Below are 19492 nucleotides of genomic sequence, written 5' to 3' on the forward strand. Positions count from 1 at the left end.
TTTATTTTAACGTATTCATCATCTTTGTTTTAGCCTAGCGCGATTGATTGAGACCTGCAAAGCTTTGTGGGATGTACTCAAAAGCCAATGATTAAATAACCATCTATATCTTAAATCGATTTTTATGTGCACTCAGAAAAGTTGTTACATTATGATGAACTTTGTGAAATATGTTTTGATAACATTTGGTCCATCTGAGAATGTGTTATTTTGTTCAATAAAAAATATCCTTCATTTTTATTATATTGCAGAGTATTATGACATAAACATATAGCAGAGTGCCTGACTATTCAGCTAATTATCTACTAGTGATGGATGATGACTGGATTGGGAGGAAGGTTTGGATAAAGAATGTAGGGATGATAAGGGACCAGATAGGGAGGTAAACAGGACATGCAAGGTTTTGCCATGTGACAAGCAGATCCCTAGGTGAGCATTCCCTGTGGAATGCCAGGTAAGTTTCCTGCTCTACATCATACATAATCCACACAAAGCACAAGCCAAAGGCAGGGGAATACTGTGGGCTTAAACCAGGTAAGGCTCTCCACTTTATCCTTCTATCTTAATTAAATCCTCTTTATCTTTAACTCTGCCTTGTTGGAAAAGGACCTGTAAGTAAGAATTTCACTGATATACGAAACATGTGACAAATCAAATGTGATTGATTTAATTTATAATATTAATATTATTTATAATATTAATTAAGTCACCTATTACTAACAATTGTAACTAACAATTGTCTTACATATCTTATATGCAACTAACAAGCTGCTTTTTATTGGCAGAAATCCTAATGAAGTAGGGTGTGGAGCTATGCTGTGTGAGGCCTACTCTGACCACTGGGGTGGTCACCACACAGGGTTCCACTGTCCCCGCCTCTCTGACCCCCCTGACCTGTCCTTCTGTTGCTGGCTGGGAGAGGGTCTGGGGCTCAAACAGTGCTGCCCACGTTCCCAGTACCACAATAGCATGAACAGCAGTCAGACAGGGACCAGAGTGAACTCCAAAGAACCTGTTTACAGGTTAGTAACCATACTCACATAAACCTGTATGCTAGTATGGCTACCCTAGGAGAGCAGAACTTTCTATCCAGCATTTATGTTGTGTTTTTCCTTAGATTGAGTGAGCGTATGGTAGGCTTTTTGGTTGATACAACATACTTCACACCCTATACTTGTTGCTTTTGTGGAAATATAAGCAAAACTGACACTTCAATAATTCATTAAACAAGCTGTTAGGAATATATTAGAGACAGATGGTGTTGTTTGTGACTCATTTCAGCCTTGGAACACTTATGAGCTTTGATCATATTGATATTTCCTGTGTTGTTATTTTTGCATTGTTGTTATGGATGTTTATTTATTTTATTTTTTGTGGGAAACTGATCAAATCAAATTATTATCCTAAACTTTGGGCACTGTCTGCAAAAATGATTTTCATGGAAGCATCATAGTCATTGACCACTGGAAAGCTTGGCTCTAGTTCTTCATGAGAGCTTTCTGTTTTGATTCCAATACAGCTACAGGTCCCTGTTCCAGACTGTGGTTCTGCTCTATGGGTCCTTGGTACTGGTCCTGATGCTTGTGGACTTCCTATGGTTCTGTCGTGCGCGGGGTCTTTCAGTAACGGCAGCTCTTACGAGGCATGTCACGTGTCCCCATTGGATCTCTAGCCTCCTCTTCCCGTACAGCAACAAGACACAGCAGCAGCTCCACTGCTACCATGGCAATGGGAGGGACTCACAAGTCCTAGGTGAGCACAAGATCCCTCAAGACTCCTCTTGTCTCTAAGGTAACAGAGGACACCGACAACAGTGAGGCAATTTGGCAGACCCATTAAAGACTGAGAGTGTCCTAGGGGAGAAATGTCCATGCCAAGTTCTACATTTGAGCATTTGAATCCCTTGATGACCATCAATTTAAAACAACAAAAAACTGGATAACACACATACACTATGGCATAACGGGGTGTTTTCGTGCATATGGATCACACCAGAGTATATAGGGATCATGAGTGATCATAAGATATCTTATGGTTTTGCTCGTATATTTCCAATGTGTATAGTTTTAATAGGTACATTTATTCCCATCAGCACCATATTTATTAGGATATACAGTGAATCAGTAAACTACTTTGTCTCTATACTGAGCAAGAGGGCTCATACCTAATGCCCTGCATTGGGTGTCTACTTCAGGTAAATGTATGGAACATTAGATGATACTGTATGATATCTATGGTCTGTCTTTTGTCATCCTTATCATAATGAAATACAATGCTTTATACTAAATAAAAGTTAACATTGCAGCTCTAATAAAATCAATACTTGGTGAATCTTTTTATTTAGGGATGAATCTACATTTTCAGAATGATTACCTGGAGTTAAACGGGGGAGGGTCATGCTTTTTCAATTTCAGTGAACGGGAGGGTCATATAATTTGTAATTGATGAAATGTCAATATTTCTCAGTGTTTTAGAATAAGTTGCTTATTAGGCTATATATTGATGTGTGCCAGATGCTGCCCCTCATCTCTGATTCTCTGATGGGCATGCAATATCAAGTGTGCCTATAGGCTATTTAGTGTGGTCTCAATAAAATGATCTATAGGCTACGAAGTGCATGCTCGGAGAAGCACAGACCAAAGGTATATTTCTAATAATAGCTGCTGGGATAGTGTAAATACAACTAGGCTGCAGTACACACTGCAATGTATATTCCAATCCTGAGCCCCCTGACCTCCTGAACTGCCACAATAGGCCTACACAGCACAGCCAAAAACGTTTTTTTAGCAAGAGCAGAGCAGGACAGTCAAAGGCTTCTTTCAAAAATGATCTATTAGGCTTAGTCCAAAAAATGCACATCCTAAGCATAGACTTGCCTATGAGAAGGATTGCGCGAAAATGAGGACTACCGGTAAACTTTGATAGCTTTCTATACTATAATTTATTTTATTAAAAACAATATGTTTGTTGCCCATGATGTAGGCTATTTATCTGAGTTATTGACCTCACAATAATCCAGATTCAAGTCATTTCAAGGTTCTGAACCTTGAAGCAGCAGTCGCAGCAAAATCGATCGGGAATGGACGATGGAAATAAGCATAATTCAAAAGTGTTCATTTTAATGAGACTTTACTAAAAAAAAGTATTTGTCTTGGAGCCTATTTCTTCACATTTAAGAAGTAAAAGATAGGGCTACCTGTTTGACAGACAAAATTAGGCTATAGGCTGCTATATGTCCATAGATTTGTCAGTCAATTCCTCCACCCACCACGTACTCTTTTAATAACCTACCTCCATGTCAGTGAAAATAGCCTTCCTCCAGGCTTTCCGTGAAAGGCTGTTAAGTTAAAACCAAGACTCGAATTGAGGGGGTATGACATATGCCTACTTTTGAATGAAGAAAAATGCAAAAAGCACAGGTCTATCCCTTGTTAGTTTAAGATTTAGAAAAAAATAAAACGGATCCGATTATATGAAATGATAACAGCGCTTTGGTCCGTGATGCTTTATGTTAGAAACAAGCTGTAGAATACCCGGGAAAGACGTGACTGATGGATATGGGAATGTCATTGTTTCATTTCTTTGACATTAAGAGGCTGAGTTACAACCTTCTATAGATGAGGAGACAAAATAATAATTTTCTTGTGAAGTAATCTAATTCGGTCTATCAATTGATTGTACTTTCTGTACAATAGAAGATGTTTAAACGCAGACAGCTTTTAGGAAACACGTGTGACCTCTTGTTAGGTTAACCTTACATTTTTCTGTGTCGGTAGGCCTTCTCTGCCTGGGGTAGAAAGGTAGGACCTAACTGTTGAAGGTACTGTACCATGCTCTGATTTCTAATGACGTCTCAGATATAATTATTTTCAAACAGTGACCGTTTTGTTGCAAACGAGTCCCATTGATTTGACATTGGGGAAATATGATAAGACGAACACATAGCCCTACCACTCTGTCCATTCTTCGCCTGTAATTTTGGTAAATTGTTTGGTATTAAAAAAGATGATGCAAATTTACGCAGAATTGGATTAAATGTTTTTTATAGAAGGCCATTTCTTTATCGGAACTGCAAATACGATGATAGATTCCTGCAATGCTTTTACTATAAAGTACATTTCCACCCCTACTCTTGTCCACGATGGTACGGAACCCATAACCTTCTGGCTGGCCCACAGCCATGTGCTCTATCAAAACTCCTGCGTTGCCATGTAATGCATACAGGACAAAGAACCGTTTCTAAAACTGCATACCCAAGGCTCTGGTCTGTCCAATAAGTGAGTGTAAACAGTAGACATATCCACTTTGTTTTCATTATTATTTTGAGTATAGGGCAGGGTTACGTTTTTGTTTCAATAGTTCAGGGAGGGTTTAGGTCAAATATATTTTAATGAATGGTGGGCCATCCGTTTTCATTTAAGAGAGATCCAACTTTCTCCATGTAACGTTCACAACCTTAGTCTTTGTGTTTGTTATCACTGGAGTTGGGCTAGTTGGGACATTGAGGATCGTGAAAACCTCCTCATATTCGAACTGTCACATACAACAACAAAAAAACGCTAAATAAATATATTGAACAAAAATATAAACACAACATGTAAAGTGTTGGTCCCATGTTTCATGAGATTAAATAAAAGATCCCCAACATTTTCCATATGCACAAAAGGCTTATTTCTCTCAAATGTTGTGCTCACATTTGTTTACATCCTTGTTAGTGAGCATTTCTCCTTTGCCAAGATAATCCATCCACCTGACAGGTTTGGCATATCAAGAAACTGATTAAACAGCATAATCATTGCACAGGGTGCACCCGTGTGTGTGTGCAATTGGCATGCTGACTGCATGAATGTCCACCAGACCTGTTGCCAGATAATTGAATGTTAATTTCTCTACCATAAGCCACCTCCATGTCATTTTAGAGAATTTGGCAGTATGTCCAACCGGCCTCACAACCTCAGACCACATGTAACCACGTCAGCTCAGGACCTCCACATCTGTCTACTTCACCTGCGGGATCATCTGAGACCAGCCACCCGGACTGCTGATGAAACCGAGGAGTATTTCTGTCTGTAATAAAACCCCAATTTTGAGTGGCTGGGCCTAGCTCCCCAGTGGGTGGGCCTAGCTCCCCAGTGGGTGGGCCTAGCTCCCCAGTGGGTGGGCCTAGCTCCCCAGTGGGTGGGCCTTGCTCTGAACTGGGTGGACCAATGCCATCCCAGGCCCACCCATGGCTGCGCCCCTGCCCAGTCATGTGAAATCCATAGATTAGGGCCTAATGAATTTATTTCAATTGACTGGTTTCCTTACATGAACTATAACTCATTAAAATTGTTGAAATTGTTGCGTTTATATTTTTGTTCAGTAGTTTTCCTGCAGGATTCCGTTATTTTTTATCACTTAATGGATTTAGTAAGGCACCGGGCTTTGATCTATATTTCATTTGAAAAAGACAACTACATATCCCTATATTATAGCGCTTAAATTTATTTAATTTAATGAATAGTAATGTAATAATGTCACATCTTGAGGTTAGGCCTTGTTCAGATGCTTTGCACTCACTTTATCAGTCCCTATGTAAAAACCATTGACAGTAGGACTACTGGTCCAATACATAACATACCTGCAATGAAAATGTAACCAAATAAAGCGCTTAAGAGATAAACGGTCAAGTGTGAAAGCGTATAGAGATTCTCTGCCTTATTTGGTCATGGAGCATGTGTAGAGGGAGGAGCCACTCCATAATCGTCATCATCGTGCACCCACAGGAAGAACTTCATAAAGTACTGTCACAAACTAGCGCCTGTAAAAGCAGATAAATCAATTAAATAAAGAAACACATATGCAGTGAGAAGAGTCTCATTTATCGTCAGAGTTTATCGGCCAGAGAAGGAAGTCATGAGTGTAAACGGGAAGGAAAAGGTAAGAGATCGCCAGTAGCAGTTTTGAGTCTATTGCTCGGTGGGTTTCTTAGCTAGGTAACGTTAGCTTCCCAGTAGCTGCGTTCACGTACTGTTCGGAACTAGGAAACCTAGAAATTTCAGACTTACTAATGGTTGCAGTTATACACGTCCCCGTTCCACAAATGTGTTGGTCGGGAATGTCTGAGTTTCCTAGTTCCGATTTATTTGAATGCAGCATATCTAGAGGGCTGAAAGGGTTGTCAAAATACGTTCGTTACTCAGAAAATACGGCCGGTATGTACTTCTAAAAAAAGTCTAAATAAACATTTACAAGCAACCGAAAAATGCACATTGTCGATACCTAACGCACATCTACTGGGGCAACGTTAGCTTACTGTTTAGTCTGATTCAGCAGGCTGTAATACACAATTGATTTGTAATACAGATTGAAACTACACAATATCGTGTAAATATTCCTTACAAGTCAGAATGTTGAATAAAATGACATTTCAACTTACTCTACCTGTTGGCTGTGCGGCTTGTCCTTCAGCTGCTCGATATTTGAGAGGAAATATCCACAGGAAAGTATGGTTAACCCTGACATGTCAACTTCACTACCGGTGCAATAAAATGTAGGGTGAATAATACTTTCCTATGGATATTTGGTCTCGGCCATCTGAAGGACAAACACCATGGACAACCTGTAGAGTAAGTTGAAATGTCATTTTATTCAACATTCTGGTTTGTAAGATAAATGTACATGATGTTGCAGTCATTAGTTTATCATATGTACCAATTAATTGTGTATTACAGCCTAATGAATCTGACTGTTAGCTATTTAGGTTCATCCACAGATTGAACATTTAACCACATGCTACTACGACAGTACCTATATGCATTTGGTCTTATTCTGGCAATTTGATGTTTTATCAGTATTTTTACTTACCATTATGAACAAGAGCTGGGCCATGCACCACTAGTTAGTACAGTTTCTCTACATTTGCATCTAACCATGTACAGTACCAGTCAACCACCTACTCATTCAAGGGTTTTTCTTTACTTTTTACATTGTAAAATAGTAGTGAAGGCATCAAAACTATGAAATAACACATGGAATCATGTAGTAACCCACAAATATTTTGATTAAACAAATCAAAATAGATTTTATATTTGAGATTCTTCAAAGTAGCGACCCTTTGCCTTGATGACAGCTTTGCACACTCTTGACATTCTCTCAAACAGTTTCACCTGAAATGCTTTTCCAATAGTCTTGGAGTTCTGACAAATGCTGAGCACTTGGCAGTCCAACTCATCCAAAACCATCTCAATTGGATTGAGGTCGGGGGATTGTGGAAGCCAGGTCATCTGATGCTGCACTCCACCACTCCCCTTCTTCAAAATCAAATCAAATTTGATTTGTCACATACACATGGTTAGCAGATGTTAATGCGGGTGTAGCGAAATGCTTGTGCTTCTAGTTCCCGACAATGCAGTAATAACCAACGAGTCATCTAACCTAACAATTCCACAACTACTACCAAGTGTAAAGGGATAAAGAATATGTACATAAAGATATATGAATGAGTGATGGTACCGAACCGCATAGGCAAGATGGAGTAGATGGTATAGAGTACAGTATATACATATGAGATGAGTAATGTAGGGTATATAAACATAAAGTGGCATAGTTTAAAGTGGCTAGTGATACATGTATTACATAAAGATGGCAAGATGCAGCAGTTTAAATGAGTACAGTATATATATGAGATGAGTAATGTAGGGTATGTAAACATTATATTAAGTGGCATTGTTTAAAGTGGCTAGTGATACATTTTTACATCAATTTCCATCATATCCAATTATTAAAGTGGCTGGAGTTGAGTCAGTATGTTGGCAGCAGCCACTCAATGTTAGTGGTGGCTGTTTAACAGTCTGATGGCCTTGAGATAGAAGCTGTTTTTCAGTCTCTCGGTCCCTGCTTTGATGATGCACCTGTACTGACCTCGCCTTCTGGATGATAGCGGGGTGAACAGGCAGTGGCGCGGGTTGTTGTTATCCTTGATGATCTTTATGGCCTTCCTGTGACATCGGGTGGTGTAGGTGTCCCGGGTGGTGTAGTTTCATCATACTGCCTGATGGTTTTTGCAACTGCACTTGAAGAAACTTTCAAAGTACTTAATGTTGGATTTCTGAATTGACTGACCTTCGTGTCTTAAAGTAATGATGGACTGTCATTTGTCTTTGCTTATTCGAGACATAATATCGACTTGGCATTTTACCAAATAGGGATAGCGTCTGTATATCCCCCTACCTTGCCACAACACAACTGATTGGCTCAAACGCATTAAGAAGGAAATGAATAACAAAAATGATCTTTTAACAAGGCTCACTTGTTAATTGAAATGCATTCCAGATGACTACCTCATGAAGCTGGATGGGAGAATGCCAAGCTGTGGGTACTTTGAAGAATCTCAAATATAAAATATATTTTGATTTAACACTTTTTTGGTTACTACATGATTCTATGTGTGTTATTTCATATTTTTGATGTCTTCACTATTATTCTACAATGTAGAAAATGGTACAAATAAAGAAAAACCCTGGAATTAGTAGGTGTGTCCAAATGTTTGACTGGTACTGTATGTAAACGTGTGGTTGAGAGTAGCATGCTGGATGGCAGTGGGTGAAGGGAGTTACTACAGGAGTTTCAGAAATTGTTAACATGAAAGAAATAAAGGGCCACCTGAAGGGAGGCACTCTTTATTGAGGCAAAGTGCCTCCAGATGACACGAGATGGGAAGAAGGTAGATAGCTTTTCAGGGCTACAACTGGTACCGTATATCCCATATGACCATGATATTGTGGAGAGAAGTTGGATGATCATGACAGAATTGTGCCCACTATTTGTACATCTTTTAATCCAGGACCCTGGTGCCCTGAAGGAAGAGGGGAATACCCTGTTCAATGCAGGGGACATGCAGGGAGCTCTGTGCTTTTACACCAAGGCTCTCAAATTGAGCCACAGCCAGGCGGAGAGTGCTGTCCTGCACCGCAACCGCTCCGCCTGCTACCTCAAGCTAGAGGACTACACCAAGGCTGAGGCTGATGCCTCCAAAGGTGGGAGAGTGCAGAACAAACCTGTTGATGTTGTCATTCACTAATGAAAAAATAATATATACTACATTTGACGAAGTAGTGTTTCTCTCTCTCTCTCTCTCCAGCTCTTGATGCTGACCCTGGTGATGTGAAAGCCAGGTTCCGGCGGGCACAGGCCCTGCAGAAGCTGGGTCGTCTGAACGAAGCGTTTCTGGACGCTCAGAGGTGTGCACAGATGGAGCCCACAAACAACACATTCAAGGAGATGCTCAGACTGCTGGGAGCACAGAGCCAGAAAAAGGTGACGAGCCAGCAGAGACTATGTAGTTCTGATGAAGTCTCTACAATGTACCCAGGAGGTCCAAGGCCATAATGAGGATTTATTTTCTCTCCCTTGTAGTCAGTTCAGATGTCCTCCACAGATGCTCGCGTTCAGCAGATGTTCTCTCTCCTCCTGGACCCCTCAGCACAGCCCTTGGACAGACAGAAGGTAAAACAATCACACCATACACACATAAACACTGACTACACAAAAGCGCACTCTGGCATGTTTTCAGCTTTGATGAACCTTACACCTTGTGATCTATTTCTCAATGGCAGGCTGCTCAGAACCTGGTGGTGCTGTCTCGTGAGGAGGCGGGAGCCGAGCAGATCTTCCGTAACGACGGGGTGAAGCTGATCCAAAGTCTGCTGGGCTCCAATCAGGAGGAGGTGGTCCTGTCTGCTCTCAGGACCCTGGTTGGCCTGTGTACTGGCCATCAGTCCAGAGTAAGTATTGGTCATATCTGTGTTTCTCCATATGAAACACTAGACATGATTTAAATAAAGAATCTAGCGACATTGCATTCAACCATGACCATATTCTCCAGACCATGGCCATAGTGAACGAGCTGGGCATGGAGCAGCTGTGTGGGGTGATGGGCTCTGGGGCGTCTGCTGTGTCCCTGGCTGCTTGTCACCTGCTGCAGGTGATGTTCGAGGCCCTGACAGAGGGCATGAACAGGGAGATCAGAGGGAAGGACGAGGCCATACTGCCTGGTGAGATGACATGTCTTCCGGTTACAGGTTGTGGCTTCTCGATAACACGGAGATAGAAAAGAAAGGTGACGGACTTAAATATACTTGTGTGTGTGTGCCGTACAGAGCCGTCTCGTGAGCTGCGCTCCATGCTGCGCCACCTGGTGGAGATGATGCCAGCGAGCAGTGTGTCCGGGCCGGGCCGAGACAGCGCCATCAACCTCCTGGTCAAACAGGTGCCCCGCAAGTCCCAGAGGAACCCAGACAACTCTCTCACACTGTGGGTCAGAGACCAGGGTATGGTAGAAACAGAGCATGTTGTATTTTCCTCTTTGGTGGATGCAGCCATTCTGTCATGCAGATGAGGCTCACACAGTATTGTATAGTATTTTGAATCCGATGTACATGTAAATAAGTCAAGGTGTTAGATCAACCATATCTCTGTTCTCTCCTGTGCAGGGCTAAAGAAGATCCTAGAGGTAGCAGGAACGGTCCCTGAGATGTCTGAGGGACCTCCTCTCACAGACAACTCCCACATGAGCTGCTCTGTGCTCCTCAGCAAACTCTATGATGACCTGAAGAGTGATGCCGAGAGGGAGAACTTCAATAAACTCTGCGAGGAATATGTCCAGTGAGTTTTTGGTCCTGTCTTGATTTTCTAGTCTGTGTTGATTGTGGTTGTGCCTCCCACCAGGTTGCAGAGTCATGTCTTGTAGGTTATTGAATTGTGAACATCTTTTTATTTTCATTGTCGGTACAAATCCAAACAATCTGCTTGTGTGTGTGAGAACTACTCTGATACCTTTACTGCTATTGTTCTGTGCAGGCATCACTTTGGCCGCCCCGGCCTGGAGAGTAAGCTGCGCGCCATTCAGACGGTGTCTGTGCTTCTGCAAGGACCCAGCGACGTGGGCAACAGGACCCTGGAGATGTCGGGTATGATGGATGCGGTCATCTCTCTGTGTGCCTCGGAGGTTGTGTGTCACCAGCAGGTGGCGGTGGAGGCTCTGATCCACGCTGCAGGCAAGGCCAAGAGGGCCTCGTTCATCACAGCCAATGGCGTGGCACTGCTCAAGGACCTCTACAAGAAGAGTGAGAACGACCAGATACGTGTTCGAGCGCTAGTGGTGAGGGTTCAGCCAATACTATACTAGAACAATACTAGAACAATACTATACAATTGTTATATTGTCTATGGTTCAGCTAAACTCCCAACACACTGGGCCAATTGTCCCATTGGAATAACAAAAAAACATTGAAATAAGTAGTGACAACTGAAAAAGTATGTGTGTTTTACAGGGTTTGTGTAAGCTGGGCTCAGCTGGGGGGACAGATTTCAGCATGAAGCAGTTTGCTGAGGGATCCACACTGAAACTGGCCAAACAGTGCAGGAAGTATGTGACCTGTGTTTTTTTCAAAGTGTGTAACTTAAAATGTAGCTTGTTATTATAGAACCAGTCAGATGATGTAACTCTTCCTGTCCCAGGTGGCTGTGTAACGAGTCTCTCCCCCCAACGTCTCGGCGGTGGGCCATTGAGGGCCTGGCCTACCTCACCTTCGACGCTGACGTAAAGGAGGACCTAGTTGAGGACAGGAATGCCCTGCAGGCAATGTTTCAGCTAGCTAAGGTAAGCTTACCCCCCCAATATCAAAGTAAAATCAGCCAATATGATTGTTACATCGTGACTTTTTATATCATGAGGCTATATGTTTCTCCCAGCCTCCCTTAGAGATGTAATGATAACTAGTCATTTCATTTGATGTGATGTCTGATGGCGGTGTATTGTGTCCCTACAGTCAGAGGATAAGACTGTACTGTTTGCAGTGGGCTCTACTCTGGTGAACTGTACTAACAGCTATGATGTGGACAAGCCTGACCCTCAGATGGTGGAGCTGGCCAAGTATGCTAAACAGCACGTACCAGAGGAACACCCCAAGGTACTGCACTGTGTGTGTCAGGGCCGTGTTACCCAAGGTACTGCACTGTGTGTGTCAGGGCCGTGTTACCCAAGGTACTGCACTGTGTGTGTCAGGGCCGTGTTACCCAAGGTACTGCACTGTGTGTGTCAGGGCCGTGTTACCCAAGGTACTGCACTGTGTGTCAGGGCCGTGTTACCCAAGGTACTTCTAGACATCCAAACCTCACTAATCACTGGGTCTCGACTAGAGGTATAATGGTACACGTATTAGTACCAAACCGGTCAGTACTGGGACCTCGGTTCAGTTCGCACTGTGAACCCGAATGAATACATTACAACAAATAAAAACACTAGGCCTATAGGCTATGTCTCTTGAGTAAATCTGAGCTGGAAAACATTTTAAGGATATTAAAACAGAGCCAATGTGGAAAAAATGAAATTTTAATTGCCGCATTTCAAACTGTCCTTTTGTGAGAGGTGCACCCGGGAGCTATTTCTCCGGTGGGGTCGATAAACCAGAATTGGAGGATCCTCCATCATCGTTTAAATCTCCAGTTTGTTCACATTTTGGCTTCCCAGTAGATTACAACAACGATAGACAGAGAGTTGTGGATATAACGTGAACGGTCCTCACACTGGTAATTACTAGTGGGAAAGTCGTTTATCATCCTGAGCACCCACTTCTTCCATATGGTGACCTCTGATGTCACTAACTAAGGAAATTGTCCTATAACAGCATTTTCGGCAGTTAAATGTTACAAAATATTATTTAGAAAAAACAATCTGTGGTTTTTGAATTCAAATTTAGTTTAAACATAATAGCTGTACTTTTTAGTTCATGGTTGACGTCGCATTAGAGTTCAAATCACATGAATGACTCCAACTGGTATTTACGACTTCACAACTGGTAAATTCCCACCTCCCACATGGTTACAAACGCAGCAGCAGTGTGAACTTTAGAGGCCCAACATAACAATCCTGTCACAACAGACCATGCCAGGAACATTATGAATGGCATTTTATTTTCCTCCTGTACTGAAACTGAATCGACCAGTGATACGTACCGAACCGTGGGTTTGGTGAACCGTTACACCCCAAGTCTCGACACGGAATATTCCTCTAATTAGGTTCTTTTTATCAGCTCTTGTCCCAGATTTTATTTTATTACTTAAACTTTTTAAACCAATAAGTCCCATTGAGGTCAAATACATCCTTTATTAAGAGAGAACTGGCCAATAGAGTAACTGACCAAGACAGCGAAGAGATTGTCCCACTGACTGTCTGTTTCAGGACGCTCACTCGTTTGTGGAGAAGAGGTTGATGAAGCTGCTGGAGGCAGGTGTGGTGTCTGCTCTGGTGTGCATGGGGAAACAGGAGAGTCCCACCCTTACTGAGACCTGCAGGGAGTGCATCGCCAGGTTTGTCTGTCTTATCTTCCCTGGCTCTAGCCTAATAATACTCTTTCCTCCCCGTTTACAATGCAGTCTTTTCCCCCTGTGTGTATCTTTCTCTGCAGGGTGTTCTTGGCTCTGGTGGAGAGGCAGGAGGACAGGGGCACAGTGGTGGCACAGGGTGGAGGAAAGGTGAGACCATCCTCACGTCAGTTATGTCTAAACACGCCACCTTTTTACTTTATTTAATTGACCAGTAAAATGCATTTAATGATGCTGTCTTGCCAGGCCCTTCTCCCTCTGGTGTCTGAGAGTACTGATGTCGGGAAGACCAAGGCAGCACAGGCCCTTGCCAAGATCACCATCACATCCAACCCAGAGATAGCCTTCCCTGGGGAGAGAGTGAGATAACCGCCCTATCCTGCTCCACTGATGAGAAATAAATATGTTTGTGTGAAGATCTAGTAATAAGATCTTGCTGAGCCTGTTCAGATTTTACCATTTCAATCCATGGTGGTGCTCTCATGTAAACTCCCTGATTCCTTTCTCTCTCGTGTGTGTGTGTGTGTGTGTGTGTGTAGATCTATGAGGTGGTGCGTCCCCTGGTCAGTCTGCTCACCCTGGACTGCACCCTGCTGCAGAACTTTGAGTCTCTCATGGCCCTCACCAACCTGGCTGGTATCAGCGAGCGGCTCAGACAGAAGATCATCAAGGAGAAAGCTGTACCCAAGGTAGAGGGTTACATGTTTGAGGAGCACGAGCTGGTCCGCGCTGCAGCCACAGAGTGCATGTGTAACCTGGTCCTGAGCACTGAGGTGCAGCAGCTCTACGTGGCCACGGGGAATGACCGTCTGAAGCTGCTGGTGCTGTACAGTGGAGAGGAAGATGAGAGGCTGAGGAAAGCTGCAGCTGGAACCCTGGCCATGCTGACTGCAGAGCAGCCTGAGCTGTGTGCCCGCATCCCTGGAACGGTGATGCATCCTCCCTCGAGATATATATATATATATATACACACACAGGTTAAATTGAATATACTGTACCAGACAACTTTCCTTTACTATTTCTGTCCAGAGTTTGACTTTACTTCCCTCACTCTGATTCCAGACCAGTCACTGGCTAGAGATCCTTCAGGCCCTGTTGCTTAGTGACAGCTTGGAGCTGCGTCACCGTGGAGTGGTGGTCATGCTGAATCTAATGCAGGCGGAGAAGAGCCTGGCCGAGACGCTGATGGAGAGCGAGGCGCTGGAGATCCTCTCCGTCCTGGCTAAATCCACAGAGCAGAGCTCCATCTCCAGAGCAGCACAGCACTGCCTGGATAAAGCCATTGAGTACGGCATCATCAAGAAGCCAGAGGAAGGGGGAAAAGGAAATTAGCCCTGAGGACAGTATGGAAGTGTGTGTGTGTGATGCTACAGGAGAAAAGACCTAAGATGATTGTTCCACTGCTGTTCTGTGTGAGGTGTGTTTAGTAGAATAGGAGGCAAGCAGTTTTGGTGTTTGAGGGCAGTAGGCTTTGCTGGTTTCAGTTTGAGGGCTGATATGCTTGACAAACATTAAGGGATGTGCAACAATCTGAGAGCTGGAGTTGGTGAATGTTCATAATGAATCTTGAAGAAAGGAAAAAACCCGCACTCACCTAAATATTATGTTTTAATCAAAAGAATTAGCAGCCTTTTCCTTCAAGTATATGCCTTTTGAAACTGCAACCCAATGACCTTTTGTCTCTACAAACATTTGAGCACACTAATCTCTTTCAATCATAACAGATCTCCCAGTCCTGGGCTAAAGAGGACACATTATACATGCTTCAACTGATGTGCCACCTTCCACTCATGGATGATTCTGTTTGATGCTAGAGGCACAATGCATAGCCAACAAGAGTAACGCAACTTAAACAACCAAATATAGTACTTCATGCATTCATCACAAGTCATTCCTTTATCTTGCTGTACTTGTCTATTGACTTTTATATTCCAATACATGTATTTCCTTAATGTTTGCAACACAATATTTATGTTATGATTTACTTGCACCTTATATGGATCATTGTTTTTATTTGCCTTTTCTTTTCCCACTACATTTCCAATGTCTTGGTTGTTTTTCAACAACCAGCATGACCCAGTTAGAAGGCTGGCGGACAGAAACTGTTGCTATGTAAAGTCAGTGATTAAAGTCATGAACTAATCCATTGTATAAAATGTTTTCATCACTAAAGACTGCATCGAGACCATTGAGGTATGAGACATGTTTGCTCATTGTTTTCAAGGTCATCTACTCACGGACCTATATGCGGGTTTGTTTTTTATTTTATTTAACCAGGTAGGCCAGTTGAAAATAAGTTCTCATTTACAACTGCGACCTGGCCAAGATGAAGCAAAGCAGTGCGACAAAAGAGTTACACATGGGATAAACAAATGTACAGTTAATAACATAATAGAAAGATCTATGTACAGTGTGTGTGCAACTGTAGTAAGATTAGGGAGGTGTGGCAAAATAATTACAATTTAGCATTAAACCTGGCGTGATAGATGTGCAAGTAGAGATTCTAGGGTGCAAAAATAAGTAACAACTTGGGGAATGAGGTAGTTGGGTGGGCTATTTACAGGTGCAGTGTTCGGTGTAAACTGCTCTGACAGCTGATGCTTAAATTTAGTGAGGGAGATGTAAGTCTCCAGCTTCATTGATTTTTGCAATTCGTTCCAGTCATTGGCATGAATTTGACCAGCATTGGACCAACATCACATGCGCACAGACCTCGTGATGTTATCCAAAAACATGGCAGATATTGGATGAATATAAAATATCTTTGGTTGCGAGTGATGGAATAAAATCTGCCTCAGCAATTTTATGGGGGAATAATTCAATGGATGCGTTGTGCACAAAGGTGATGACTAAAGTGTCTTGGTTTTCAAATCTGACTTCTCTATGTGGCCGTCAATGAAAATTGTATTTCTGGGCCGGGCGTTAGTTAAACTGAAGTACTGAAGCAAATGTGTAGGAGCAGTCGAAATCGTGCTTCTAGACGCGAACACTGGCCCATTTTTCTAGACCAGAGAATGAGGCCCAACAGCGGAAAATGTGTCTCCCTCCAGCAGGTGGCGTTTTTTTCATTGTTTCGAATGGAGTTCAATGAGTGTCGAATTTCGCTGTTTCGCTCGCTCGGATGCTTTCTCTGATGAAGGCAAGATGCAACCATTTCAATTATTTTACTGGGTTACAGTTTATGTAACAGGGCATCAGTCAGTTGAAATAAATTCATTAGGCCCTAATCTATGGATTTCACATGACTGGGAATACAGAGCTCAAATAAAATTTGATTTGTCACATGCGCCAAATACAAAACACGTTGACCTTACAGTGAAATGCTTACTTACAAGCCCTTAATCAACAATGCAGTTAAGAAAAATAAGTCTTAAGTAAAAAAAGAATTGAAGAGCAGCAGTAAAATAAGTTGCGATGCTATATACAGGGGTTACCGGTACAGAGTCAATGTGCGGGTAAAACATTGGCTAATAGGACTGATGGTAAAGGCAGAATACCCACTTGCTGTCAGGGACGTAGGCACCCCGGCCTACGTCCCTGATATCTCGGTCTTTCTCCTGCGAATGACGGGGATGAGGGCCTTGTCAGGTGTTTTAAGTAAATCCTTTGCGTCCGACTCATTCAATTTTTTTATTTATTCCAGTACGAGTTGAGTAATCGCTGTCCTGATATCTAGAAACTATTTTTTGTCATAAGAGACGGTGGCAGAAACATTATGTACAAAATAAGATACAAATAACACGAACATACAATAGCACAACTGGCTAGGAGACCACAGATAACTTGTTTTCAAGGTAGGGATCAGAAAACCAGTCAGTATCTAGTGTGACCACCATTTCCCTAATGCAGCATTACACAACATCTCCTTCGTATAGAGTTGATCAGGCTGTTGATTTTGGCCTGTGGAATGTTGTCCTACTCTTCTTCTATGGCTGTGCGAAGTTGCTGGATATTGGTGGGAACTGTAACACACTGTTGTACACATCCATCCAGAGCATCCCAAACATGCTCAGTGGTTGACATGTCTGGTAAGCATGCAGGCCATGGAAGAACTGGGACATTTTCAGCTCCCAGGAATTGTGTACAGATCCTTGCGACATGGGGCTGTGCATTATCATGCTGAAACATGATGGCAGCAGATGAATGGCATGACAATGGGCCTCAGGATCTCATTACGGTATCTCTGTGTATTTAAATTGCCATCGATAAAATGCTATTCTGTTCATTGTATGTAATTTATGCCTGCCCATACCATAACCCCACCATGGGGCACTCTGTCCACAATGTTGACATCAGCAAACCGCTCGCTCACATACCTGCCCGGGACAGTTGAAAACAGGATTCATCCATGAAGAGCACACTTCTCCAAAGTGCCAGTGGCCATCAAAGGTGAGCATTTGCCCACTGAAGTCGTTTGACAGCGAACTGCAGTCAGGTCAAGACCCTGGTGAGGATGATGAGCAAGCAGATGAGCTTCCCTGAGACGGTTTCTGACAGTTTGCACAGAAATTCTTTGGTTGTGCAAACCCACAATTATCAGCTTTCCGGGTGGCTGGTCTCAAGACAGTCCCACAGGTGAAGTAGCTGGATGTGGAGGTCCTGGGCTGCTGTGGTCACACGTGGTCTGCAGTTGTGAGGCCGGTTGGAAGTATTGCCAAATTATCTAAAATGATGTTGAGGCAGATTACGGTAGAGAAATTATCATTAAATGATCTAGCAACAGCTCTAGTGGACATTCCTGCAGTCAGTATGCCAAATGTATGATCCCTCAACTTGTGACAAAACTGCACAAGTGGACTTTTATTCTCTCCAGTACAAGGTGCACCTGTGTAATAATCATTCTGTTTAAATCAGCTTCTTGATATGCCACACCTGCCAGGTGGAAGAATTATCTTGACAAATGAGAAATGCTCACTTACAGGGATGTAAACACATTTGTGCCCACAATTTGAGAGAAATACTTTTTGTGCCTATGGAACATTTATAGGGTCTTATTTCGGCTCATGAATCATGGGACAAACATTTTGCAGGTTGTGTTTATATTTTTGTTCAGTGTAGAACATATATTATTTATGTTGTCTACCTGGACTGTTGTATGCTGTTTAGGTGGTGACAGCACATGTGAAGATCAAGAGGTGATCAGCAACGAGGTGTTCATCCACCAGGGTCACTCATTCATGTGAGGTCAGCAAGATCAGCTGTGGGTCCCGCCACACTGCGGCAGTCACAAGTAAGAGCCCTTCACATAAGCGTCCTCATACTGCTAATTTAGAAATATAACATATTATATTTGAATGTATTTTTCTGGTACGGGTGATCGCTACACTTGCGGCTGGGGTAAGCTTAAAAATATTAATGATTAGAAAATGTCACCTGTTCTTGGTGGCTTCGAGTAGGCCTAAGCATTGCATAAAGTCATTATGAATTCCAAAGCGCAATACATATCCAGGAATGGAAAGACATGGCCTTTCCTCATAACCACAGCTACAAGCTCTGCTTGTATCACTGTTTCAGCTGAATATGGCCAGCTGGGACAGGGGACTGTGAGCAGCTCAGACGAGCCAAGATGAGTAGAGTTCTTCAAGAACCAGGGGCTGCGTGTGGTGGATGTAGTGTTTGGGCCATGGAACACTTTTGTTTCTGCTATCAAAGAGGACCCCTCTCCATCCAGACACATATCCTTTATAACTAAGGACTACATGGAATGGAAAAACTGTCTGTAGGAGTTGAGCACTAAGGACAGTGCATATTTTGATTGACTAGATCAGAGCTTTTTACAACCCTGTTACTGGAGCGACCGTCCTGCAGCTTTTCAGTCCAACCCTAATCTGTCACACTGGATTCTAATAATTAGCTGGTTGATAAACTGAATCACGTTAGTTACAGTATAACTAGGGTTGGAGTGAACATACAAGAGGGTAGCTCTCCAGGAACAGGGTTGGAGAGCCCTGGACTAGATATTCATGGTTATTTAAAATATTCATGGTTATTTTGATGACCAATTTACCCCTTTTACCAAAGAGCACCTTCTATCTACCAAAATGTACTATTGTGTACCTTAGTAGCACTTCCCTTCCTCCTCTTTCTACTATTCATGGTTATTAGTTCAGATAAATTAAAAATAAAA

General features: G+C 42.6%; 1 protein-coding gene and 1 long non-coding RNA gene across 2 annotated transcripts; both read left to right on the plus strand.

Annotated features, from left to right (window-relative positions):
• Positions 1–323: 323 nt before the first annotated feature.
• Positions 324–2310, plus strand: LOC115108954 (uncharacterized). Its single transcript, XR_010461125.1, has 3 exons — positions 324–534; positions 786–1022; positions 1520–2310. It is a non-coding gene; the product is annotated as an uncharacterized LOC115108954 (long non-coding RNA).
• Positions 2311–5747: 3437 nt separating this feature from the next.
• LOC115109523 (protein unc-45 homolog A) lies at positions 5748–15507 on the plus strand. Its single transcript, XM_029634491.2, has 17 exons — positions 5748–5919; positions 8825–9017; positions 9122–9297; positions 9397–9486; positions 9597–9764; positions 9866–10034; positions 10140–10310; positions 10473–10644; positions 10840–11140; positions 11313–11407; positions 11500–11641; positions 11811–11951; positions 13223–13350; positions 13449–13515; positions 13612–13725; positions 13905–14294; positions 14428–15507. Exons 1-17 carry the CDS (start codon positions 5896–5898, stop codon positions 14695–14697), a joined length of 2811 nt encoding a protein of 936 aa, XP_029490351.2. The 5' UTR covers positions 5748–5895; the 3' UTR covers positions 14698–15507.
• Positions 15508–19492: the final 3985 nt, after the last annotated feature.

The sequence above is a fragment of the Oncorhynchus nerka genome, linkage group LG25 (genome assembly GCF_034236695.1).
Source record: "Oncorhynchus nerka isolate Pitt River linkage group LG25, Oner_Uvic_2.0, whole genome shotgun sequence".
NCBI lineage: Eukaryota > Metazoa > Chordata > Actinopteri > Salmoniformes > Salmonidae > Oncorhynchus > Oncorhynchus nerka.

What these genes read in the sequence shown, in the direction of transcription:
- LOC115109523 (XM_029634491.2), top strand. Translation starts at nt 5,896, where the DNA reads ATGAGTGTAAACGGGAAGGAAAAG. An exon ending in GGACGAGGCCATACTGCCTG is followed by an intron (nt 10,035 to 10,139) that starts GTGAGATGACAT and finishes TGTGCCGTACAG; the next exon opens with AGCCGTCTCGTGAGCTGCGC. An exon ending in TAGCCTTCCCTGGGGAGAGA is followed by an intron (nt 13,726 to 13,904) that starts GTGAGATAACCG and finishes GTGTGTGTGTAG; the next exon opens with ATCTATGAGGTGGTGCGTCC.